Source organism: Myodes glareolus, chromosome 1, assembly GCF_982192425.1.
Source record: "Myodes glareolus chromosome 1, mMyoGla1.1, whole genome shotgun sequence".
Lineage (NCBI taxonomy): Eukaryota > Metazoa > Chordata > Mammalia > Rodentia > Cricetidae > Myodes > Myodes glareolus.
In genome coordinates, this window is record NC_142026.1 from 45,837,024 (window position 1) to 45,863,588 (window position 26,565).

The 26,565-nt window shown below is 37.3% G+C and overlaps 1 protein-coding gene across 2 annotated transcripts in view; it reads right to left on the bottom strand.

Annotated features, from left to right (window-relative positions):
• Nucleotides 1-3,226: 3,226 nt before the first annotated feature.
• Nucleotides 3,227-26,565, bottom strand: part of Pja2 (praja ring finger ubiquitin ligase 2) — a 40,842-nt gene continuing 17,503 nt past the window's right edge. For both annotated transcript variants that reach the window (XM_087906027.1, XM_087906026.1), the window contains exons 5-10: nucleotides 19,415-19,600; nucleotides 17,461-17,646; nucleotides 14,783-14,894; nucleotides 10,199-10,313; nucleotides 9,757-9,878; nucleotides 3,227-5,776 (exon numbers count right to left, since the gene is read on the bottom strand). In XM_087906027.1, coding sequence (XP_087762153.1) covers nucleotides 5,651-5,776; nucleotides 9,757-9,878; nucleotides 10,199-10,313; nucleotides 14,783-14,894; nucleotides 17,461-17,646; nucleotides 19,415-19,600 — 847 coding nt within the window. In that variant the 3' untranslated portion in view covers nucleotides 3,227-5,650. The remainder of the gene's footprint in view (nucleotides 5,777-9,756; nucleotides 9,879-10,198; nucleotides 10,314-14,782; nucleotides 14,895-17,460; nucleotides 17,647-19,414; nucleotides 19,601-26,565) is intronic.

Sequence of the window (26,565 nt, forward strand, 5' to 3'; positions counted from 1 at the left end):
CTGAAGAACGGACTTCCCACCGAGCAAGCTCTGGGTTTGACAGGAGACCCTGCTGCAATGAGTGCGATGGAAGAGCAACTATGTACGGCGTGCATGTGCAGCTACACACATGACCGCACACAGACATACCACATATATGAAAATGGGGAAACTTGTAAAAAACATCCCAGGTCACACCGACAGTTGTCCCTCTTGTAGTGTGTGTTAGCACACTTACTGACTGACCTTAGTCTCGACTCAAGGGGTAGGCTTACTGTGTTCTTTTTCAGTCACGTTGGCTAACCAGACAACAGGATGCTACACATCTCTGGTTAGAGACAGTCTCTCCGGAATACATTGAGTTCCAGCCATTAGGCAAAGACAGGAAGTTCTCACCAGCGCTTAAGTGACCAAGAAATGTGGTTTATGAACCAGAACACCACTAAAATTTTAGTTAGTAGTATAAAAATGGCCACGGCAGTAGCATAATGCAGTCATCCCTCTATCTACAGAAGACAGGCGCCAGGGCACCTCTGGATACCAAAATCTTCAGCTGGTCAACTCTTCCATGAAACATAGAGTATCTGTATATGATTTACATTCATCTCTAATCATCTCTACGTTATTTATAATACTTATTGCAATGTAATTCAAGGAATAGCCATCAGAAAGCTCAGTAAAGATTTATCTTCTTGTAAGAATATTTTATTAAAAAACCCAATCAGATCACATCTCACAAAATTAAGTAACCAACACTGACTAGGGAGTGGTGTGAAGTAGAAAAACCAGGGCTCTTAGATCTTCTCTGGGACTTGTTTTTAAGGTGGGGACAATAACACCAACCTTTCATATTGATCTCGAAGATCAGTAACTACACGCGGGCTCACTAACAGTCAAGTATGTTGTAAATAGGTGCTGTTAGAATGTAAAGTGGGCTTAAAACGAGTCGTAAATAAATGCTGTTAAAAGAAACTGTACTGACTGGCAAAACTTCTCTTGCTGACAATGACTTTAAGAGCAATTTCCCCTTCTCTCTCTCTCCATTTTTGGTTTTCTGTGACAGGTTTTCTCTGTGTAGCTTTGGAGCCTGTACTAGAACTCACACTGTAGACCAGGCTGGCCTCGAACTCAGAAAGATCTGCCTGCCTCTGCCTTCTGAGTGTTGAGATTAAAGGTGTGCACCACCACCCAGCTCAGTTTCCTTTTAAAAATAAAAAAACCCCTCTTCACCAATTTTCACTACAAAAATTAAAATTATGAGAACACATAACAAGTGGTCAAATTCCTATTACTTTTAGTGCATTATCCAGGCCTTTTAGTAAAATTAAATTATTTTAAAGATTACAAAATTATTTTTACTTATGTGTATGTGTCCATGTGATTTCATGTGTGAGAAGGTGCCTGCAAAAGCCAGGAAAGGGTGCCGGATACCCTGGAACTGGAGTCCCAGGTGATTGTGAAACCTAACAAGAGACCCTGGGAACTGACTGCTGAAAGGAGTAGATGCTCTTGACTGCTGAGTCATCTCTTGGCGCCCATATTCATTTTAACGTTTTCTGTCAAAATTCCCGGCCCCTGAGGTGACTATGACGCATTTACAATTTATATGTGCAATGCTCATCAAACTCTAAAGGCATTGCTAAAAGTAATGACAGAAACTAAGCACTTAAGATTCTCGTCAGGACTGCACATAAACAAAAACATGTTTCTAACTTTTACTCATGAACAACAACAGTAAAGAACCTAATTAGACTTATCACTTTATAGCAAAATCAGAAGCAGAGTAATTATGTAACTTGTCAATGTCATATTATTTCAAAGACAATTTTTGAACAGGGAAAAGGTAGGTTCAAGAAAGTAGCATGAACTTGACACTGAAGACGTATCAATTCTGGAACAGCCTACTGAGCAGATGGCATCTGAGCAACAGGAAACAGAGCTTATAGTTTTGCTAAGAAGGAGGCATTTCCAGCTGACTTCCTTTCCTTTCTTAATTTAGTACACTAGCAGATTACAACTATTTTCAAAGACACATCTTTGAAACATAGCACAAATTTTCTGGTGTCTTTTCCAGGAAAGGATGAAATGAGCGCACAAGGTGCCGACTGGTAGTTAGGCTCTAGAACCAGAAGGACCAGCCTAGAAGGTTGCCTGCGGTGCTCTATGGGGCACTGTAGTCCATCTTCAACACTCACCAGTAACCCCAGGAAACAACCAACAAACCCCACCCACCACGGAGAGCGCATGCTTTACCCAAAGACTGGAGCTGACAGAGGCTGAGAGGGTAACAGTAGCAAGGATAAGTGCTGCCCTTCAACAGGTTATGAAGAAACTAAGCTAGGAGTAGACACAGCTTAACAGTGACGCTCATGGAGCTAGTCCTTCAGCCATGCCATAAGCTTGCCCAAGAATGACGACAGCAACTAACTGCACCTACGCCGTCAGAATAATTGTGAAGTTGGCAAAAATGTCTCTGAACCATATATTTTAGTCAGATTACAGAAGAACTGTTTACCTTGTGGGCATAACATTTTAAGAGAATGATCACAAGACACAGCGTTGGACTGGTCTGGATCAGACATCATGGAACATTTAAAATGTGAAGCCTGAGGCAGGATACAAAGAGGTGAGCACATAGAGGAAATGTGCTACCTAGAGACAGCACGACGCTGCTTTTAGAGAACTCCTGCCTCTGCAGGGCACAAGGCGCCACCTTAGAAGTACTTCTGTACCACAGCAGAGGTATTTGCACGCCACTGCCACTCTTAACTCTGATAGAATTTTTCTAGCATGTTTATTAGAAAGATAGAATTCTAGTCCTTCTATACAAAGTTAGTTTTAGTTTAATAATGTGGACAAAATCTACTATTCAACTGACTCAAAAGTAAGCCCTTGAGGCCTTTATGAACCATGAGAGACCATTCTCAATGGGTACATTTGCCAGCAGTCCCACATTGGGTTTGGAGACAGCCACTCAAGTGAGGAGTCACAGAACGTCCAAGTGTTTCCACAGGCGGAGCCAGCACAGGAGCCTGGCTCTGCAGAGGACTGTGGGATTGCTGAGACTGTCAGGTGGGAAGGGCAACAGCACACATCCACCAGCTGCCTCTCTAAGTGACCTATGCCCCCCCAGATCCTGTCTGTTCAGTATAGAGTTCTTTAATAGTTGTGTTCTTTGTTATTGACTCTAAACCCTTAGTGGATTATGCTGTAGAAGAGATAGGATTACACAATTAAATATTAGAAATGACCACCGAGTATATCCTGTTTATTGTTTATGATTTACACGGAAAATGGCGGGCTGGGATTGTAGAACAATAAACCAATCATTACAGTTAGACCTGGGCTTTTGAAAACCTTGCATTCCATTTTAACAGCTCATATATATTTAACAGCTTATATATAAATCCATATCACAAATAATCTTAAAAGTTAGTTAGCTTAGAGATAAACAACTAAGAAACACAAAAAAAATCCACATGAGCCTAACTTTAAATATCAGCATTCATATTACAAGAAATAAGAAAATGTTCAAAAAATTAAAATTATTAGGCCAAGTCACAACGAAAAAATAGAGAAATAAGATAAATGGCATTTTATCAATAGTTTTACTATTTCTAATTTACCTTCATATATTCTTAACTTTTCAAAAAAGATCCAAGATAAGATCAAATAATACGTTGGGGTCTGAACTTGTCAGCCTCAGCTTATATTGGCTTGTTACCATCAAAGTTCTAAAACTTCATTTTCCTTTTTAGAAAATTTAAAGCAAGTCTTATTCCGCCTTCTCCTTCACAGCAGCTGTGTATATGCAGTCAGGAGTCAACAATGAAGGACGGTAACAGATGGAAAGCAAAAAGTACAACAGTTATCTTACGTTAAACTCTCTGGTTGAGTTTGGAACCAAACCTCTTAACAACTGGCAGATAACAGCTAAATTTTAATAGGCAAAGAAGAAATATTTTCTTTGGGACAGCTGCTATCTAGGAGAATAAACCAAGGTCCTTTAATACTGACTAAACATAACGTGGCTTGTTACAAAGCAATCTGCAGCGATGTCAGTTTAATCAGTAAGTGCCACAACTAATCAACAGCACATAAAAGAATACAAATAAACCATACAATCCACACATTCCCACAGCACACACAGGAGAGCTAATGTTAATCTGGTATGACTTCTTGACACTAACTGATCATCAGTGAAATATGGCATGGAAAGATCACAGAGTAGAAAACAAGCAAAGATTAGTTTATACAACATTGACTATATACATCAGAAAGAAGCATGCTAGCTAGAGCAACATTAAGGCCTGAATGTAAGCATCCAAAGTCACAGAAGCCCCAGAGAACCCCTAAATTACAAATTCACCACATTACTTGCATGCAATGTTCACTTTTGTTTTACCCATAAAAGGATACACAGTATTTTGCTGTAAATACCAGCCACATTTACAATATATGCAAAAATCAGAATGCAAGTGTTATTTTTTTATATTTAAGCCTCAAATGTGCCAACAGTGAAAAATTCATTTATTTTTAAGAATGGAGAGAAAAAGAAAGAATATAAATACTCAGAGACATTACACAAATTAAATGAAACTGTGCATTTCGCAATCTATTTAGATATTCCCAAACCTAGATGAGCAGGGGACCAGGCAGCGTGCACTCACAGTGCTCCAGGACTGTGCCTTCTAAGCCATTGTTCCCCAGTGTGGACGTCAGGTCTCATCAAAGCTACCTACTACACCCGTGTCTGCATAGACTTGCCTACTCCGTGTGATCCTCTAAAAGCTGTGCATTTTCATCTGGGGTGATATAGTTACAAACATGACCATGTGCAAATCTTCAGACCTAAAATATTTCAGAAACCAAACTACCTTAAACTAACTACATCTAACTTCTTCAACAAATATGTCAAGAGTGTTCTGGACCTTCAAGTATTTAACAAGTAGAAGCAGACTGGATAAGGGTTTAGATAGTGTTTCCTAAGGCCAAACACATGTAACTGTGCTGAGCACTGAGCACATCAGACTATTCACAAGCTCAGCTAGCCTTTCTTTAAACATATCCAATGTTCACTGAATCCTTTACCACCTAACCATTTCAGGAGGTTTACATCTAAGATGTAAATTTCTTTTGTTTTTCTGGTCAAAATTTTCATCTTTGTTTGGCATTCTGAAAAGCTTTAATCTTAACCTTCTCAGTATTAGAAACCAAGAAGTTTCAATGTAGCAGAAGCAAAGGGACCAGTGAAAAAGCATGCTTTAGAATTCCATTTATTGTCAATGAAACCAAATTTTACTACTGTTGTGATCACAGTCTTCACATCTGATGTGGACGGGAGAGTGTAATTATGATCTCTTAGTGGCAGCACTTCAGACAAAACAGCCACATATGCCACAGAGCTAGCTGACTACTCACTTTATAGTGAACACCAACATAGTCAACTAAAGAAAATGGATGCACTGCTTCAACATTCAGCTTGAAAATGCTTAGTATGTTCTGCAAACCTAAGTTCAGTTTAGAAAGGTTAATATTCTCTTTCTAAACTATGGCATATACTATATATAGCATTTTAAATATATTTATATATAATTATTTGCACATCAGATTTAGAAGAAATTTGCAGATTTACTGCGATAGAATTTAGATCTCATTCCAATGTTACACTTTATGGGGCTTCTGCAGTATTGTCATTGGCAGGTGGGGCATCAGGATCAGGTTCTGAGGAAGCAGCTGCAGATGCTTCAATAACTGCAGGTGGGAAATGACGACGGCACACAGGGCATGTTCCCGACTGGAGGGAAAACAAACAAACAAACCAATTAGCAGTCAACAGAAGAAATATACTAACAGCCTTGGTCTTTATAGAAAAATGGCATCATTATCCTATAAACAAATTAAGCATCATTCAAAAAGAGATTTGTTACTTCATATTTTGGGTGTGTGTGTGTGTGTCTATACACACGGGTGCAGGTGCCACTGGAGCCACAAGACTCCCCCAAAACTGAAGGTACAGCAATTGCAATACACCTGACATGGGTACTGTGAACCAAACTCAGCTCCCCTGTATGAGGCATATGTACTTTAACTGTTGAGACATTGCTCCAGCTCCCAAATCAAGTATTTAAAAACAAAATACACCTCAAACCCACACAATATAAACACTTCTCTCTCTCCTTCCTCCCTCTTTTCCTCTCCCGCTCTCCTCTCCTATCTCCCCTGTGTGTGTATGTGTGTGTAACAGACCTGGTTGTCCTGGAACTCTCTCTGTAGACCAGGTTGGCCTCAAACTCGGAGATTCACTGGCCTCTGTCTCCCGAGTGCTGGGATTAAAGGTGTGCTTCACTACAGCCCAGCTCAAATTTCTTTTATGCAAAACAGTGTGTTATGATCATGTTTGCACCTTGGATTTAACTCACCTTTTACTTACTGAATTTTTATTTAGAGCTGACATTGTCATCAAAGACAAAGAATCAGTGCTTTGTCTCTTGGAGGTCATTTAAACTTAGTAATGACCTGAATCCAATCACTTTTATCTATTAGGCATGACGAAAGACCCCACCAAATTAGTTCAACAAATTACAGCCCATCAGGCCTGCCCTTGTTATATACATGTATGGAAGTCGCACTTTAGTATAGACAGATATATAAAACAGACTGACTTCAGACCTTACTGTATTAGCCAGGTAATCCCTTTCTAAAAACAAATGGAGTTATGTGTCTTCTTAGTAACAAAACAAACCAACCACAGACCTGGGAAAGAAGATGGGAAGGGAGTAGTTTTACGACCAATGGAAGACCACAGAGATTGATCATCTAACAGATCATGCCCTTGCAAATCTGATCTTTTCCCAAATACATCTCCCTGATAGAAGGGCGATGAAGCTATAATGCTGTTGAAGGTGCAAAGAACTTTATCTTAGGAAACTTTTTTCCCAGGGGTGGCTTCATATTAAGTTCTTTCATCAGAGGGCAAAAATTAGCTTGTTATCCAGTGCTAAACAGCACAGTTAAGTACACTGGCTGTGTCCCAGTCACAGCAGCATCATACATGAGTGCAGTTTTGACCTAGGAGGTACTAGCTATAACATCTTAACCCAGGTAACAATCACTGGAACAGGGACTAGAACACCAGTACATTTTCCAGTTTTTGTGAAGATGAAGTGGGCAAACACAGGCGAATCATCTAGTAGTGTCTGAAACTGATTACACAAATCATGGAGTCCTTCCTAAGTTTGTAACTAACTGAGAGTGTAAAGAAAGCTTGTTATGTCAAAGATAGCAATGGGAAGGTCAGCTTATCTACTTAGATCACCTCATTTCACAGGCAGGATGGAGGGAAGCAGGAATGAATGCATAGAAACAGGACTAGATGTACAGAAGAGAAAATCTGAAGAGACAGGGTGGGGGTTAGAGCACAGAGAGCCTTGAAAGCCAAGACAGAAATCCACCATCCCACTATTCTGCAAGTGAAAGAAAATCAACCTTAATTTCTCACCTTTAAAGCAAACAAAATAACACAACCAGAGCTGCAATTTAGATAATACCCATAATGAAGATGAGGAATGAAACAGGCAACCACCACAGGTAAAGAGGTGAGAGTCTCTGGGAGCACACACAGCGGTGCAGGTTGGGAGCCTGTATTTCTGCTTTCCTAGTAATCTCAGAAATATCTTCTCACTAACATCACTTCTGCCGCCACACACAGGAATTACAAGTTATTTCCTACTTAATTCTCACCTTAATTTCTGCTAACTTACTGTTACTTTATTTGTTATAAGTGTTTGGATTAAGGTTTCACCCCAGCCTCTAATATTCCTATATCTAAAGAGTCTAAAATGTTTGAGTGGAACTTTCCATCCTAGCCCCCTTCCCTGGGAGTTGCCTCAGTCCAGACTCCACCTCCGAGAAAGCCTGCCAAAAGGTGACCCCCTCCCCAGAGAAGGTCAAGACCACTCCCACAGGCTACTTAAACTGCCCCCCAGAGAACGAACACGTGATCTTCTTGGTCTTCCTTTCCCTTCTCCATCCCTGGGGGGCCTGGAAGGCCACCTGGGAGCGCTGGCATTCATTAAACCTAGGCTTTTTCTAATATGGTTTGATTTGGTCTGATTAGGATTATTGCATAGGTGGAGAGGCTTGTTGGGACGTAAAAACATTTCATCAAGTAATTCATTAAATTCAATATGGACTATTTCAACTTCATGTAAAATTCAAGGTAGATAGACTATATTGTTTGATATAGCCATCTATGCTATATCAACATTAACGCCAAATAAACAGATTAAGAAAAAAAATCACCTAGAATGCCAGGGAGACTTGAAACATCCATTATCTGCACTAATCGATTAGCAATCATTTTGTTAACATGCAGTTTACCGAAGGCTGTTGACAGGTCTTTGTAACTTGTACCATAAATTAAGCTTATATTTGTCATCTCATTATTAACAAGCCCTCTCTAATTGTTACTAATAGTGCTGGTGTAATTTATGATTTTAACATTTATTAGGTACTGATTGCCTCCTAGGTTATCACACTAGCTCTCAAAATATTGTGTAATATACGTATCACCGTAACAATGGCTGTTTAGAAAAACCTTGAAATTAAAAAGAGCCAGCAGTAGTTAGGTGTAGAATGCCCGACTTCAAAGAGCACTGTGCCCCATGAATATTTTTGTGTCCAATTAATTTAACTGTAATAAAAGTATTTCAGAGCAAGTCTATAACAGGATGTATAAATTTAGTGCTATCACAATAATAAACTCCAACCAAAATGAATTATTTTTGGAAAAAAGCAAATAAATAAAATGTTTTTAAAGTTCAGACAGAAGACAAGTACTTAGAAACAAAATTAGAAAATATTATGCATTGAAAAAAACTATACAACCCTTTTGGGGGAGAATAAAAGCCAATCCCACAAACGTTAACAACTGGGGAACATGTACACATGCCCATGGTAAATGGGAATTCTGGTTACTGGAGGCAAAATTGCAGCTGTGGGAGCCATGGGAACAATGAAGATTTCAGCCAATGAGAAAGTACAAACTGAGTATGACTTAACCGCAACATAAGAGGCACCAGCAACAAGGATTCCTCAGATTCCGTAAGAGAATGGTGAACACCCTACACCAGATTTTATGAGTGTTCCTGTGATGGAGTCGGGTCCTCTGGAACAACAGCCAGTTCTTCTCTTAACCACGGAGACATCTCTCCAGTCCCAGACATTTTTTTGAATATATTTTCAAGAAGATAAAGTGACAGTAAAAAGTAAAACAGTTAAAAGAAAAAAAGGAAAGAGGGAAGAAGACGGAAATGGGAAGAAGTGTTTATAAGGAGGAGGGAGCTATAACCATAAGAAAAACACTAAGAAAGAAACTTGGGAATTTCTACTAAGCTAGATAGTAAGGACCTTCATGTGACAACAGAGATCATAGGATGTAAGTAAACTCTATTTCCGAAGTATCTCAAATACACTGGAAATTATTGGTAAGTCTTCAAGATAGGTAAATAAAAACTAGAAGAGGGGTTATTTAATTGGCTATACTTTTCTCACACATTTTCAGCACCACCCGGTCACACTAGCACTATTCATTAGCACAGTATGTCTGAGTGGTGTAAAAAATCTTCTGAGCTGTATCTGTAGACATTTGCAGGGCTACAAATGAAAATATATTAAACAGTTCCTGTTGTCTAAATTTCTACAAAGGAAACCACAAAGGAAGTCTCTAGCCTGAAACACTACTGAAGTATTTAGGAAAGCACATCCAAAACTCACCTTCTGTAGCCAAATTGAGACGCAAGGCTTATGAAAAAAATGATGGCACGGCAGCTCTGTCGCTATGTCGTCCTTAATGTACTCACTGCAGCAGATGGGACAGCACTGCTCCTGACCAATAGCTGAGAACACAAACAACGTGTACCCATCAATCACTAGTCACCATGATGGTCATGGAAGGCGGAAGAGGTAATTTATCAATTACCAGGCAAGCGTGATCCTAGCATGTTAATTTGGAATTTCATAAGCATTCCTTCTTTAAAAAGTTGACTGGGTAAATACTTGGCCTTAATCTATCATTTCATTAAGTATTTTCTACTAGGTGAAAGTTTGTCAGCTTCTGGCTTATGAAAAATATAGTAACTACTTGATCTCCTTGGTGTCCCAATAATACATCAAAATATACAACATGGCATCCCAAACCTGAGAACTGTGACTTTACCAGTGTGATCTTCTAGAACAAGAGTTTCTGGAAGTCCGTCAATGCTCTCCTTACTAGCTGGTGGATTAGCCACCTCAACATCTACTGCAAGAGACTCTAGATGTGCCAGTGCAGTCTGAAAAAGAGAAAGTATACTTCTTTGTTAGGAGATACTTTAAAATAGTAATATGAACTATTTTTAAGTTGTCTTGTCAAATTATATTTATCATATTGCCATATTCTCTTCCTATTATTCTTTGCCTTTTTAGTTACCTTCCAAAAGAACCACTGCCCTGATCATTAAGTCAAATTTTCTGTTCCTCACCAGCACACGTGCAAACACACACACACACACACACACACACACACACACACACACACACACACATATATGCAGAAAGTCCAACCTATCCCAAGGAAGATCTTACTTCAGTAATCATCTACTTGCTCATTATAACTGTATTTTTCAGATGAATGGTCACGCTTCCAACTTGAGTGTTGTTATGTGAGATCAATATCAGGAAAAGAAACACTTTAGAAAAGCTCACTTCATGAGACAAAATATGGTGAGACTACTAAATATTTAACGTGAAAACAACCAATAGGGGCCCTTTGTCTCCTGAGTCCTGGGAAGACCAGCTAGCCCTGTTGCCCTGCTGAGCAGTTCTTCCCAGAGAGATCCTTCATCTGGCGTTGGATGGCGATACAGATGGAGGCCCGCGTTGGAGCATCGAACTGAGCCCCCCAAGATCCAAATGAGGAGCAGAAGGAGGAAGAAAATGACGAAGGACTGCGAGGGATACTATCACCCACTGATACAAGGGGTCGGATCTAATGAGAGTTTACCAAGGCCAGATGGACCGTGACTGAACGAGCATGTGATCCAACCAGATTCTCTGAATGTGGCCGGATTTTCTGAATGTGGCTGGCCTGCAGTCTTTCTGAGAAGCCATTGACAATGACACTGGGACTGGTTTCCTCTGCATATACTGGATTTTTGGGATCCAGTCTGTTTGGATGCTCACCTTCCTGGACCTGGAGGGAGGGTGGAGGAACTTGGACTTCCCACAGGGCAGGAGATCCTGACTGCCCCTTGGGGACAAAGAGGGAGGAGGAGAGGGAGGGGGGGAGTGTGAGGGCGTTGGGAGGAGGGGCGTAAATGGAAACTTTTTATAATTTAATAAAATTACTTTCAAAAAAAAAAAAAAAGAAAACAACCAATAGACATCTGAGTGGTTTCACCTGCTTTTGGCACAGGATTAGAACATGCACACTGCTAGTAAACACGTTACTAGGTTGCCTGGTCAACTTCATTTAGGGGTTGAAAATGTGTGTAAATGACAATTCCATGAAAGCTGGAGAAAACAAAGGGTTACATAGCCATTTAATATGAATATCCTCTTCTAGATTCCAATTCAGATTAAATGATAGGAGGCCTTGTCTCTTTCCCTTGACAGTTTTCATTGCATGTTCCTAATGTACCCAGTGCTGGGTGACTGAAACTTGGCTGACTGTTGATTTAAAATGAGTCATGAATACAGTCCTGAGAGCTTACCACTGCTATACTAAATATTATGGTACATGATTTAATACATCATACAATCTTATAATATCTAGTGGAGAAACTATTAATTCCATTTTGTAGATGAGGCCCCTAAAGCATAGAGGTTAAGGGTACAGTCCAAGATCAGATAGCCTATCAACCTAAGAGATCATGCTTTTGAAATCCGATTTTCTAATTCATTTAGTTATGTGTACATGGATGCACATGGTGCTTACAAGGAGGGCAGAAGACAACCTGCAGGAGTGGGTTCTTTCCCCTGTGTTGAGTTCTGGGGGTTGAAGAGCTCATGTTCTTGGCCTCTACATATTATGTTTCTACAATTTACAGCCTGGTGTATATTATGTGCTTTTGTGAGCCTGTATAGGTTCTTGAAGGGTTCACAAGTATGGATGTTTTGGGGAAAACAACTTCAATTAACTTAAGCAGTCTTTGCTGAAACTATCCTGCATGAACATGTACCTATTAAGTATTATTGGAATTATATTATTATAAGGAATATTATCTCATATTCCTTGTATACTAGCCTTCCCCACAGTTTATAAATAAGTAACTTAGAGGTATAATCTAAACAATTGGGATCAACATGGATTCCAACAGAAAAAATAAACCTTTTTAGAAGGCTTACAAATCCTTTGCTTTAAATAAAAGCAAAACAAGCACCACAGGAAGGTAGTAGATAAAACTTTTGGACAATGTCACCAAAGAACTAAGTGATAATGCTATGATTAAACTATATTCCTATTATCTGTTGCAACAAAAGTCCTCAATCATACATTCATACAGATGAACATAACATTTATTCATTCATGTTTCATTCTAAGAACCAAACTTAAAAAATTATTAGACAGAGAAAAAGCCCCCCTCCATTTCATTAAGGAATGTCATTTCCAATAAAATTTTATGTTTAAGTGATAGCCACAATTTTTAATTTATCTGTGAGTAACTATAATTATAAATGAGAAACTGTAACTCAGTTTAAACCATTTTCTGCATTATTTAATTACATTTTCATTGTATGTATATATGTATGAATGTGTGCACAGGTATGAAGGCCAGAATACAACACCCTGGAGTTGGTTCTCTCCCACATGACTTATGATGAGAACTTCAAATGCCTACATAAATCTGTGCAAGTACATGGATTTTCAAATTTAGGACTACGTACAAAACTCTATTATCAGTTATAAAAAAATAAAGATGTTTGCTATTTTATCCTGTGCTCACTCAAACATGAGACACAGATAAGAGCTTAATGTATATTGCCAAGATCTGCCACAAAAGCTACTATCTAAAGAAAGATGGACCTAGTATTGAAAAAGAAGTAGAAATGAAAGCAACTACTGAAAAAGAGGTGGGATGCTTAGTATAAATAAAAGCAAGGAGAATTTTGTGTTTTTTAAAAATATTAAAGAATACCAGTGTTGTCTTAAAAAACAAGTTTTCAGTTCCATGCTTTAAAACTATTTAAATGCATTCTAGACATGAAAAAATTATTTCTGTAGTGACAGGAAAATGGAATTGTACCGATAATCTAGATGTGAAATAACCTAATCAACATCTCAATCAGTAATGCAGAGTGCTAAAATGTGATGAGACTGTTTATGCTGTGGAGACAGGAGAGAGTTCAAGACATTTCATCAGAGACACAGGACATTTCTGAGACTGGCAACACTACACTGGGTTCTCGTTAGCAGAGACAACAGTGGATGAGGCTGCAAGTTCCTAGACAGACTACGCTCTTCCTTGCTTTGTCTCTCACACTCCTGGTGCCTTTGTCGGGCTTGTCCCTCATGACCAATTTTTTAAGCTCTTCTTTCAATCAAATGTCACACTGCCCATTAGAAGTAATGAAAAAAATTTTACATTATTCTCAACATTTTAAGGATACCTCCATAGTCAAGGAAATAAAAACCTAAGACAATAAAATGAAAGATGTTTCAAATATCGTGAAACCAAACCCTAAAATGGATCTGCTTCACTCTGCTGACTCAGAAGGTACACTGCTTATGGAGGTGAGTAACTCTAACTGTCATGTGTTGTCTCTAATGCAAGCTATCACACCACACCACTCTTGTGTGCATCAGCTTTGGGAAGAAGGGTTCAGCAACAGTCCTAGGTATATGCTGTTTTCATGATGTTGGTTGCTCTGGTACATATTATTTCTGCGATGGTGATGTTTGAGAACAACACACTGTTAGAGCATAGCTGACACCAACACTCTAATGGAAACCACACAGATGCACAAAGACGTTATGTAACGCACATGTGGACCCAGCTGTCTGCCTACTACCTAACTTAGGAATCTGAAGGCAACTTTCTACTCAGAAAATCTCAAGATAAAAGACTGTCATAATGTTCCTGGAACTCCCTTCTTACCCACTTATTTTCTACCTCTTTCTCATTCAACTATTCAGTACTGCTGATTTAGCTTGAAGTCACTTTATGACTAGTGATTTAAAGAACGATTAATTTCAATGAGGTTCACCAGTATTATGGAAGCTCCCAAGTCAAAATGTCTGGGCTTTTAATTTTGGGCAAATGCATTTCAGAATAAGGTTGTGTTTTAGTTCAAACAATCAGAAAGCAGGCAAGAAGAGGTGGCAGATGTGTCCACTGTTGGAAAGCATGCACATGTGTGGGTATGGGAAAGCGAACCTAACTGCAGAAGAAAGTGCAGTCTGGAGGACAAAGGAAAGCTTTGTCCTGGGTCCTTAGATCTGCCTCTCTGTGGCAGTGTGTACATATGTGTAAAATGTTCATACTTGCATACCTAGAGTTCAGGACTGAGAAAGACTGCATTTCCTAAACTTAAGCAAAATAGTTCTCATTCTGTAGAAAAAAACTGACAACTACTGCAATTTGAAGTAAGCTTGCATGACAGCAAGTAACTTCATACATATACTAGTAACTCAGCAGGTATTAAATTGCTAAGAAAGCTATGCACATTCTCTTCAGTAAAGTTAAAAAAAGAAACCATTAAACCTTTAAAATTATTATTTTATAGTCTACCTTCTCTATGTATTTATCAGTTATAAAAATACCTCCATAGCCTGGGCTAAGCGTTCTTCTAGTGCCATGTAGGTGAGGAACTGAGGATCCACATAAGAAATAGCTTCAGCAACTCCGAGTCCATCCGCAAAACCATCAAACAGGCTGAAAAAACAAGATCCCTAACTATGATTTCAGAAACCTTGCAGTGAGAATAATTATGTATTACCATATTCATAGGCTGTAAAAGTTCTGTAAGAAGACAAGTAAAACTGTGTGAGTTGAAGAAGAGAAAGAGAATAGAAAAGCTAAGGGTTGACTATAAAGAGTTAAAATGACGTCATTTGCCCACCAGTCTGATACCTCACTGCACACAGGAAATTCCTCCTAACTAAAAGCCTGCTGAAGGGTATTTTTACGCATATAATCATTTCCCTACATTTTTTCTTTCTGTTAATTTTAGTTTCCAATCAGGGTAAAGGTAAAAATATGAGAAAGGAAATTATTGCATTTAAATTCTATTACTAGTTAGTCAAGACCTATCTTATCCCCCACTTTGAACTGCTTAATTACTTTTGGTTTTGCCAAATTTTATTTTCTCAAGCCTTTCTTAATCATTCTTCTTCCCCTTGGCTAAGAATCAGGCCTCGTTCACTTATTAATAGCTTGAAAATTATTTTTTCAAACTGTTTATTTTTTGCTGTTTTGGTTTTTTTTGAGACAGGGTTTCTTTGTGTAACCCTGTCAGTTCTGGTACTCACTCTGCAGATCAGATTGGCCTCAAACTGACTCTTTCTCCCGAGTGCTGGGATTAAAAATGTGCACCACTACTTCCCAGACAAACTGTTCATTTTTTATGACTTCTATGAGCTCTGAAGATAAATACATTTGATTCTACTTCCTTTATCTATAAATCAGATTCCCATTTTTCCCTGGCTCTAGAATTATTAATTATTTCAATAAGAAAATCCAGGTATGGGAGGGCACGTAGAAGAAACAAAACTTCCAAGCACCCTGCTCTACAATAGGTCAGATTAAACCTGAAATAGTACTTCTACTTAAAACTTTTACCTTTTCCATATTTGTCTACTGAAACAACACAAACACGTCCACTTTCTGTAGGAAGCCCAATCCAACGACTGAAGTAAATTACTTCCCAATTATTCTTTTCTTGAATAGCATAAGCAAACCTAGGCACTCAGGACCCGATATAATCAGGTCACTGAAGAATAATCAGTGTTAAAAACTCATGTTTGAGACAAGAATCACTAATGGATGCTAATGCTAGCAGATGGCAGTTTGATAGCTGGAGAGAAATCAGGTTATTTACAGTCTCAAAATTGCAATTAAAAAGGAGGAAATGGTAATTGGACAGTATCAGAATCTGAAAGGCTACATAATAACCAGATGACCAAAATTAATAGCACTAGTAACAAAATTATATGCCATAATATCTCTCCTGATATGTACTATAAAGACAAATTGCATCATTTTCTGTTGTTCTTGCAAAAAAAAATACACAACTATGATACAGGACAAATACAATGTGAGGGATAGTCCACAGAATAAATGACCTAAACTTTTCAAATATTTGTCAGACATGAAAAATAAAGATTAACTGAGGCTATGCCCAGACTTAAAAACAAAACAAAACAAAAATAAAAACAAAAACAAAAAACATTTAACTAAATGTAATGATGGTCCTGGAGTAGATCAGATAAATATTTTCTGTAAAGTCATTGGTAAGATAACTACCGATATTAGAATAAACTCTAGGCATTAAGTTATTAGCACTATATCAACACTAATTTTATGATTCAGCAATTCTGTGTTCTATAAAAAGTTTGTTATTTTTTCAGAAATTCATTCTAGAATTTTTATAGGTAAATAAATTATATCTGCAGACTTACTCATAAAAAGGCAGGAAGAATCCTAATCATAAATGCAGGAAGAAAAGAGAAAATGGAATAAATATGTCTAAAATATTATAACATTTAAAGAATCTTAATGAAGGAAGGATATATTGGAATACTCTATCATTTTGTACACTTTTCTCTAAGTCTCCAAATATTTCAGATATTGCATATTCAAAACAAAAACCTCTAAAAATGTTCTCCTAAAATCAATGCTATAAAGATGTGAAAGTCAAAAAAGGATGATGTGGGATTCCTCTCTGTATTCTGTGATTACCATTAATGAATAAAAAAACTGCTTTGGATCTATAACAGGGCAGAACTTAGGTAAGCGGGGGTGGGGTGGGGGGTGTGGGTGTGGGAGAGTGGGGACTAAACTGAATGCTGGGAGAAAGAAAGGTGGCGTCAGAGAGAAGCCATGTAGCCCACGGGAGCCAGATGGAACTTTAGCCTGCAAACCACAACCACGTGGAGATATACAGATTAATAGAAATGGGTTAAATTAACATATAAGAGTTAGCTAATAAGAAGCTAGAGCTAATGGGCCAAGCAGTGATTTTATTAATAGAGTTTCTGTGTGATTATTTTGGGTCTAAGCTAGCCCAGTGGCCAGGAACCAATAAGTGGCCCTCCTCATCCAACAGATGGGTGAGAAAAGGGGGAAATAGACATCTGAAATGAGACTGGAAGACACCTATCATACCTATCAGACGCCGTTCCCACCATAACTCGCTCAGTGAGTAACAGAGCATGCAGTGACACACCCACCCTAACTCTGCTGGGTGAAAAACCGAGCATGTAGTGACATGACTACATACCTCCAGTCCACATCCAAGTCTTCACTCACACTGGAGTCATCCTCAAGGTTGTTGTTACCATCCAGCATGAAGGCTTCCGGCTGTGCAAACTCATTGGCAGGCTCATTTCCTTCATCACTGCTGCTTTCATTGACTTCATTGTACTGTAACCAGGGAATTTCTCCCTCTTCCAAAGATGTCTGTTCCCTAATATATACATTTGAAAGGAAGTAACAAAATGTTGCTTTCGAACATATCATTCTGTATTGTATAATCAATCATTCTACTTAATACATGTAACTTGAGTTCTTGTAGTTTTAAGTCTTTGGTACTTATGATTCTAAATAACAGTTTTCCTCGCCTGCAACAGCATTTCAAAAGAAAATAAAAAGGCTGGTGAGATGACACAGTGGATCAAAGTTCCATCACCATACCTAAGAATTTTGAGTTCAAGTCCCAGTACCTACATGGTAGAGACAACTAATTCTCACAAGTTGTCCTTTGACACACACACACCCCTTTTTTAAAAGATTTTTTTTGTGTGTATATGTGTGCGAATGCACAGATTGTGCATGTCTGTACACATGACTCAGAAGCCAAAAGAAGGGACTAAGTATCTCTCTCTGTAATACTCTGTCAGTTCCCTTGAGGCAGGATCTCTCCTTGAACCCAGGACTTGCAAGCTCCACCTCAGAGCTGGGGTTATAGGATGAGTCAGCTGCCTGATTTGTTAACTAGGGTGCAGGGATCTGAATTCTGATCCTCAGACTGTTCAGCAAGAGATTATAGCTACTGACACATTTCTCCAGTCTCTATTTATACCTTATTTATCTTTAAGTTTATTTTGCGAATGTTAATGTAACTGTCCTGGTTCTCTCCTGGATAGTATTTGCCTAAAATATTATATTTTCCTTTTATTTGTCCTTTAAATGTGTCTCTCTTTAGTTTTTAAAATTCTGATAAGCTCTGCCTTATAAAAGCAAAGATTAGTCACTGCATATGCATTTTTGCAACTAGTGATTGCAAGAATTATTTCTATAGCCTATTTTCTTTTAACCTTTTTCCTTTTCTATCTTTTTGGATGGATTTTAATGTTCTTTTCATGCTTCAATTCTTTTCCTTCTGCTACTGGGGACAAAATTCACTGTCTTATGCATACCAGGAACCACTTCACTTACATATCACCTATGGCTGCCCTTATGCTACAACAGAACAGATGAGAACTGCGGCAGAGACTGACACACAAAATTAACCATGTTTATTTGGCTTCTCACCAATTAAGTCTGAGAACTCCTAAATTAGAAATATTTCCTTCCACTCAGGTTATAGTTTTTACCACAAACCACTGATGTTCTGGAACTATCCAATCAAGTTAGATAAAAATATATTAAAACTTCATTTGTAACTAGCCCATTCTGTAAATCAATCACCCAAACTACCATGACAATGCTAAATGTAGTTTACCATGTTGATTTACCTTGAGGCAGATTGTTCTCCCAAGTCTCTTCACTGTATGGAAATGGGCAACATTAACTCAATTATTCCTAATTTGGCTGAAATGACCTTTTAAATCAGCAGTTCTCAACCTACAGGTTGTGACCCCATCTCTAAAAATATTACATTATGACTCATAACAGTAGCAAAATTAGTTATGAAGTAGCAGTGAAAATAATCTATGGTTAGGGACCATCACATCAAGAGGAACTGTATTAAAGGGTCACAGCATCAGGAAGGCTGAGAGCCACTGTTTTAAATGCTCAAATCTCCTTCATACAGAAACATGAAAACGTGCATTGTATCTTCAGAAAAACACTGAAATTGCCAGCATTTAAAGTTGCCCCCTACAAATACCAAAGTACCACTTGTTCAACACATGAGCTTATAATGTAGTTAATGTACATCCAACATTTGAATGTGGCAAATGCCATTCTTGCATAACACACATTTAAAAAATTAATCTCACTGTAAGACATACCCCTCCTGAAGAGACAATTCTTGGTTCTCTTCTTCAGGGCCACTACTATCACTCTGTAGCTCAGGTTCATTCTCATCTTTTCCTGGCAGAGTCTCCCAGCTCTCATCACTTGAGGACTGATCTTTTTCTGTGCCAGAAAACCGGTGAGGCAGAGAAGCAGACCATTCCCCATCACTACATTCTGAACTGCAAACCAGAACAGAAACAAGCTACTATTACACACTAAGTTTCTTTCATTATGTGGACAGTTATCAGGCATTATGGGACACATATCAGGACTACTGATGGCAAGGTTTAGTCAGGTGCTCATTCATTTTAAAAACATAAAAATGAAAATAAAAAACCAAAACAACAGAAGCAAATAGATTCAACAGATGTAACCCTTTCAAATGATCATGACATATATGAGTTCAGACATATTTCTACATAAAAATTTAAATGTAATATGGGAGTCAAAAATGGTATCTGGAATAATAAAACTCACCTGATCTAAATGAAACAATTTTTTTATTACACACTGCCTCCCCATTTTTAAAAAAAGTACTTACAGACTCTGGGCCTATATTATTAATACTCATAGTAACCGTTTAATAAGGAGAAACTTCTGAAACTGTGTCCCTAGCCAGCAATGAGCACCTTACTGAGTTTTTATTAATACTAACTAGCTGCTGGATATTTTCACTCACCTTTCAAATTACGTTTTTTACTATAAAAATCCATCTGCCAGATGAGTCCCTTATCTTACCATGCTTTTAGTTTAGAAGCTACTTATTTTGAACTCTTTCCAAATTTTGTATGTTCAAATCCTTTATTTTCCATTTTCTTTGTATATGGCCTAATGCCCTTTTTTCACTTCTACTATCAAAAATGAATGAATGAATGAATCCTGCAATACAAAGACAGCTGCAGCAACAACAAAACCATCCAGGTAATTTCTACAAGCCTATAACTATAGCATCTATTAACTGAGTCTCCTAAATTTAATCTCACTTCCTCAACTCACAAATACATTCTGAATATTATTATCATTTCAACTTACACAGTAACTGGTACATTCGTAGCAGAATCCCAGAAAGTGCTCAAAGCTTTTCTTCTCCCCCTAAAGCAGTATTTCACAAGTTTAAGTGGAACACCTACCACTTTCACAATTTTCCCCTACCTAGTATTTGCACTGTTTCCTAAAGCACAAAAGATGACCACACAAGTTCTTAAGCTAGCTTTCCTAGATTTAAATCCACCTCTTACAGGCTGTGAAAACTGCTGTGTGCCTTTGATTTCTCATGCCTCTGGTAATATAGTAACAGCATCTAACAGCTGTTGAGCTCATTTGAAAGACAAGGAAGTAAATATATATCAGTCACTACACTAGTGTCTACAAAACAGAAAGACACCAATAATTGTCATCAAAACCATTTCCGTAACATATTTCTAATCAAATACATTTAGTTTATAGAGTAAACTGTATCTGTAAAATCCCAGGTGTAATGTGCCACCTAGTTTTAAAACTCATTCAAACAAGTACTGATTAAAATCACAAACCTTAATCTGTGTGCCACTTGATGTACTTACTTTGGAAATGCTAGTTTACAGAAAAAGCATTAAAACTTCTTTGAATAACACTTGTAATTTACAACACAATCCCACTTCCTTCTTATAACTAGCTCTTTTTCCCTTACATAAGGTGTTCTACTACATTGCTGTCTTTCTTCATCAAAATGTGCTCACAGCCAGTTGGTGCCTATCATCCTTCAAGACTAGACCAGATTTCATTTCTTTCAAGATGCTTCTAGATAAAATTTATCCCCCTTTTAAGGGGGACAATTATTCATTGACTGGGTACCTGGTTTATTCAGTCCAAATCACTGTGCTGCAGCTATTTCTTTAACACTGCATTTATTTTTCTTAAGCATTCACAATGGATTTAGGTTTAAGAGAGTAAAACCTATAGCTTAGTTCCACAAAGCTCTGGTTGGCTGTAGATGACCTTCTAGTCGATGAACTAGGTTGTAACTGATGAACACTGATGAACTAAGATGTACTCAGTAAGTTCTTTCCTATGCTTTACAGACATCTTCCAAATTTTGTCTGTTGTGTTGCTGGAGTAATTTCTTCATCCTGCCCTACTTCTGGATGCCCAATTCATTAATGTCTATTTTACTAAAACAGACATTACAAAATTTAACTGATCTAAAGTATTTTCCTAGTTATATAAATATTAAATAACTAAGTTTACTAGTAACTTATCAGCAGTTAAATGTTTACAAGCTCTTAGTAGGTACTAAAGACTATTCAATCATACAGCTTCAAATATAAATTTTATTAGTATATGATTTGAAAAACGCCAGCAATAGGCCTTTATAAGGATGTTCCAAAAGTATATACAAATTTGTGATGAATGACAGAAATACATGAACCATTTTACTACTATTTCAATGTGAATATTATTATGTCAATATAGTATTTATTACTAATTTGTAACTCCAAAAGCCTAAATTGGCTCAGAAAATCAGAGGACACTGCAACTACTAAAAATTTCAACCCTCCATAGCCAATTTCTTTATTGAACACACAAACAATACTGATTATATCCAATTTCTATGAACAAGCTTTGAAATCAGACAGATTTGGTTTAGAATCCAGTGTAATTTCTCTGTGTTAATTACCTCCTCAATAAAGTGGAAGTATTAATATTCAGGTTCCAAGCCTGCAGTGGTATTTAGAGTATAGTACAAATTTGGAAAGTGGTGAATAGTTTTAAAAGAAAATAATTAATTTCTTTTAAAACATGGTATATCCTTTTAGGTATTTCAGTGGGTTGCTTACTGGCTCACCACTATTCCTCTCTTTCCTATGTCAAAGAAAAGCTACTTGACACCATCTCATTTGTCTTGGTAACATCAGCTTCCTGGGAAGCTGTGTCTACACAGGTCAGAAGAGGATCTCTTAGAACTGGGAGTTACAGATGGTTGTGAGTCACTATGTGTTTGTTGGAACTGAGCCTGTGTTCTCTGCAAGAGCAACAAATGTTCCTACCTTGTGAGCTACCTATTATTTTAAAGTAGTCAGCTTAAAATATCTAATAGTGTCCAAATGAATTTTAGTTGTATTCTTGATAAATGTTCTATATTACCTTTATAATACAAATACAACAATATATCTTCAAGTATATCATTATAAGTTTTACAAAGGAGTTACTCTAAAACATTTTTCACAGACTCAAAGTTCTGTATCCTTTCCTTTCCTTCTCAAGTGACACTTGAATAGAAGTGGTCACTATTTCCCCTGTTCTCTTCTTAGAGCTTCACAGAGAGTAAACACAATTAATTCAATCCTTTAATATATTTTAAATTTTACAAAAATACATTTGGAGTCTAAAGTAGACACACTATCCCTCAGAATTAATTCTGTATTTTTTTTAAGGCAGGATCTTATGCAGGCCAGGCTGGCCTCAACTGACTACATAGCCGAAGAAAATCAAGATCTCCTGACCTCCTACCTCTACTTCCCAGGTGCTGGGATGACAGGAGTACACCTCCATGCCCAATTTCTGTGAGTCTTAAATAAACAACCTATTTTAGCATTTCAGGGTGTTTTAATTCCATCACCTGGCAAACCCAACTACAAGTTCTACCAGACTAGAAAAAGTTTTATTAACACTAAATGTTTCTCCTACTGTTCATTGTATTTACAAAAATCCATCATTGTTCATAATATATCACTTTTAAATATACTAAGAAAATATATCCCCTAGACAAATACACTTCCTACAACTAGGGGGAAAAAACAACAACCAACTTTTTAAAAAACAGAACCCATGAAAACAACTATATTTTGTTTGAGGGTTGATTAGAAAAAAATATTTTAACAGTTTCACTTGAAAGGCAAGTAAAACTTAATGGTTTTTATTTTGTTTTGATTAGTGGGTTCACAGTGGATACAGACAAGTTAAATAATTTTCTTCAAGTAATGTGTAACTATGAAAAACACTAGCAACCTTGCACTGTCAAATTTATTTCTCTTTAATAATAATCTAAAAGTAGATAATCAAATAAAAAATCCTGGGACTGAATGTTTTAGAATTTAAATCTTTTCTCGCAAGCTCATAAGCAATGACTAGCATCACCCAACAGAATCCAGGCCAACAAATAATTATCAAACATATAAATACTTCTAGAGCAAAATATGATTGCCTGAAAGTGTCTCATTTTAGTTTCAATCCAGACTATCTATCAAAGAAGTTAATTTCAGATCAAGCTTTATGGCCAATTCATGATTTTGAAACTTTGTGGATTTTGAATAAAAGACCATGGATTCCAATTGATACATATAAATTGAGAAATACCTTTACTCTCAACTTAAACAACGAAGACTTACAAATCAATATGAACCTTGATTATCTTCTACTCTCCTAACAAATCTGTTCATCTAGAGCTTCGTCAGAGCAGTGTGGATTTAGTTAGTACAGTTCTGTATGCTGTATGTCTTCTAGCAACTCCTGGCTCTTAGAAACCAGGAACTTATGCCACTTATTTTTGTAGCATATGTCAATCTATTTAATAGTTATTTATAACAACGTCATATGATCATTTAATGTTTCTGCTATTAACTATATAGGCATCTTCCTAATTGAACCTACATTCTATATGAAATCACTTCCAAACACAGCACAGTAGAAAATATTTGGGGATGGCTGAATAGAGGTCTATTATCTATGGATCGGTTCTGAGAGAGACATTGACACTGAGTTTGTATGTCTTCTACTTTCTTCATCTATTTCAGCACGCATTTTTCTGTGATATGGCAGATTCTTAACCTAAGTTGTTGTTTTCCCCATTATTCCTTTTCTCCAAGTTTTCTTTTCTCCTTCCGTATCTGATCTCTTTTTTGTTAACAGTTATGTACTGAATCCTGAGAGTTAAAAAAAAAAAAAACAACAGATTTTTCTCTTTCTCTTGATTTAAAAAAATGAAACAAAGCAAGAAACAATAAGTCTAAATCAGTAAATTCTCTTCAAACTACATTCAAGTTAAAATGCTATTTTTAATAGTTCATAAAGTATGTGCATAACTGAGTACTGTTGGAGTTACAACTAGATTTAAAAGATTTATAAAGCTGGGTGGTAGTGGTACCTGTCTTTAATCCCATCCCTCAGGACACAGAGGTCAAGGCCAGCCTGTCTACAGGGCGAGTCCCAGGACAGGCTCCAAAGCTACAGAGAAACCCTGTCTCGAAAAACCAAAAAAAAATTTATAAAAATCTGGACTCCAGCAATAAAATTAGAGCAGCTGTTCAAAAAACTTCTCCCGCCACCAGCATTTGCTGTTTCATGGCTTGGGGAGTGGGGAAGAAATCTATGTTTGAAAAGCAACTGGAAAATCTTGACAATAACAGTACAATCATAGAGAATATAGCCTCTTGGAGTTCAAGGCATCAAATTCCAGCTCTAATACTTACATACTTTATGACATACCAATTAGTTAATTCTCTAGACCTGTTTCCTCATCTGTGAACAGAGGAAAAATAGTATCTACTACATACAAATGCCAATGAGAATTTTTGCTTGAAATATGGTCTCCCTATGTAGGCCAGACTAGCCTTGAATTCATGATCTTGAACCTCATCTCATGAATGATAGGATTACAGGTCTATACCAACATACATAGACACTAATTTTTAAAGAAATAAATAAGATTAAGTGATAGGAAGAGAGAACAAGGACCCAATAAAGAAATGGGGTGACACTATTAACAAAAGTAATGCAATATTGCCAATCAACAGTGACCTTAATCACTCTTTAAACAGACTGTCTTAACACAGATTTAAAAAAATACAATAAATTTATACTTTGCATTTCATTCATTAAAATGGTTAATTAAAATAATCAGCACCTAAACTCTTTGTAATAATCATTATGCATCTCAAAGTCTAATGTCCATAAATAATTAAAATCCTCAAATAAAGCAAAATATTCTGCAGTTTGCACATATGGTTCATACTCAGAATATATGATCACCAAGATATCTACTTTCTATCACAAAGACAGCCTATTATTAAATACCTTACTACTCATAGAGCACTTTGTTAACAGACATGCTGACCAACAGAGTATAACAGGGAACCCAGAAACAAACCCATCAGCTATGGTCACCTGATTCTGACAAAGAAGCCAAAAGCATCCACTGGAGAAAAGGCAGCCTCTTAAACAGAGTTGGAGAAACTGAATATCCACCTGGAGAACAGTCAAAGCTGATTTCTATCTCTACCCTTTATAAAAACAGACGCAAATCACTTTAGGGTATCGGAATAGCCAAGAATTTTCTGATGAGTAGAACTGCATGACAATATAAAGCTTCTGCACAACAAAGCCCTTAACAGAGTAAAGAGCCTATAAAATGAGGAAAATCTTTACCAGCTAATATCCACTAGGGGATTAATAAGGAAAAGCAAGCACACAGAAACAATAGTGCTAGTATAAACAATGGCCAAATGAACGGAATAGATGGGTCTCAAAAGTACGAATGACCAAAAATTATTTTAAAAAGTTTAGCATCCATAGCTACCAGGGAAACATGAAACTTCACCAAGAGTCTATTTCACTCTAGTCAGACGGCTGTAAGCAAGAAAACAAACGACTGATGGCAGGGAGCATGCACAGAGGGAAGACTCCATGTCCACTGCTACTGGGAACGGGAATTTGTATGGCCACTGTGGGAATCTGTATGAAGATTTCTCAATAGATTGAAAACAGAACTATAATATGACCAAACCTTGGGTATAAATATACAAAAGAATCTCAGTCAGCATATCATGGTGAACCTGAACATTTGCTTATTTCAGCACTATTTTATTTAAACTTTAATATTGCATTTATTTATAGCAACTGGTATGGCTACTGGGACTAAAAGGTATGTGTTTCCACTGCACAGCTGTAAGGCTGACCGATGTGGCTGTTTTACTTTCCCAATCCACAGGCAAGCTTTATTTCTTAAAATACAACTGACATGCCACTATACACGTGCAGGTATGTAGACGGAAGTGTGCCACAGTGCACGTGTGGAGGTCAGAGACCAACTACTGGGAACCAATTCTCTCCTTCCACCTTGTGAAACACAGGAATTGAACTCAGGTCACCAGGCTCAGCTTGGCAGTTA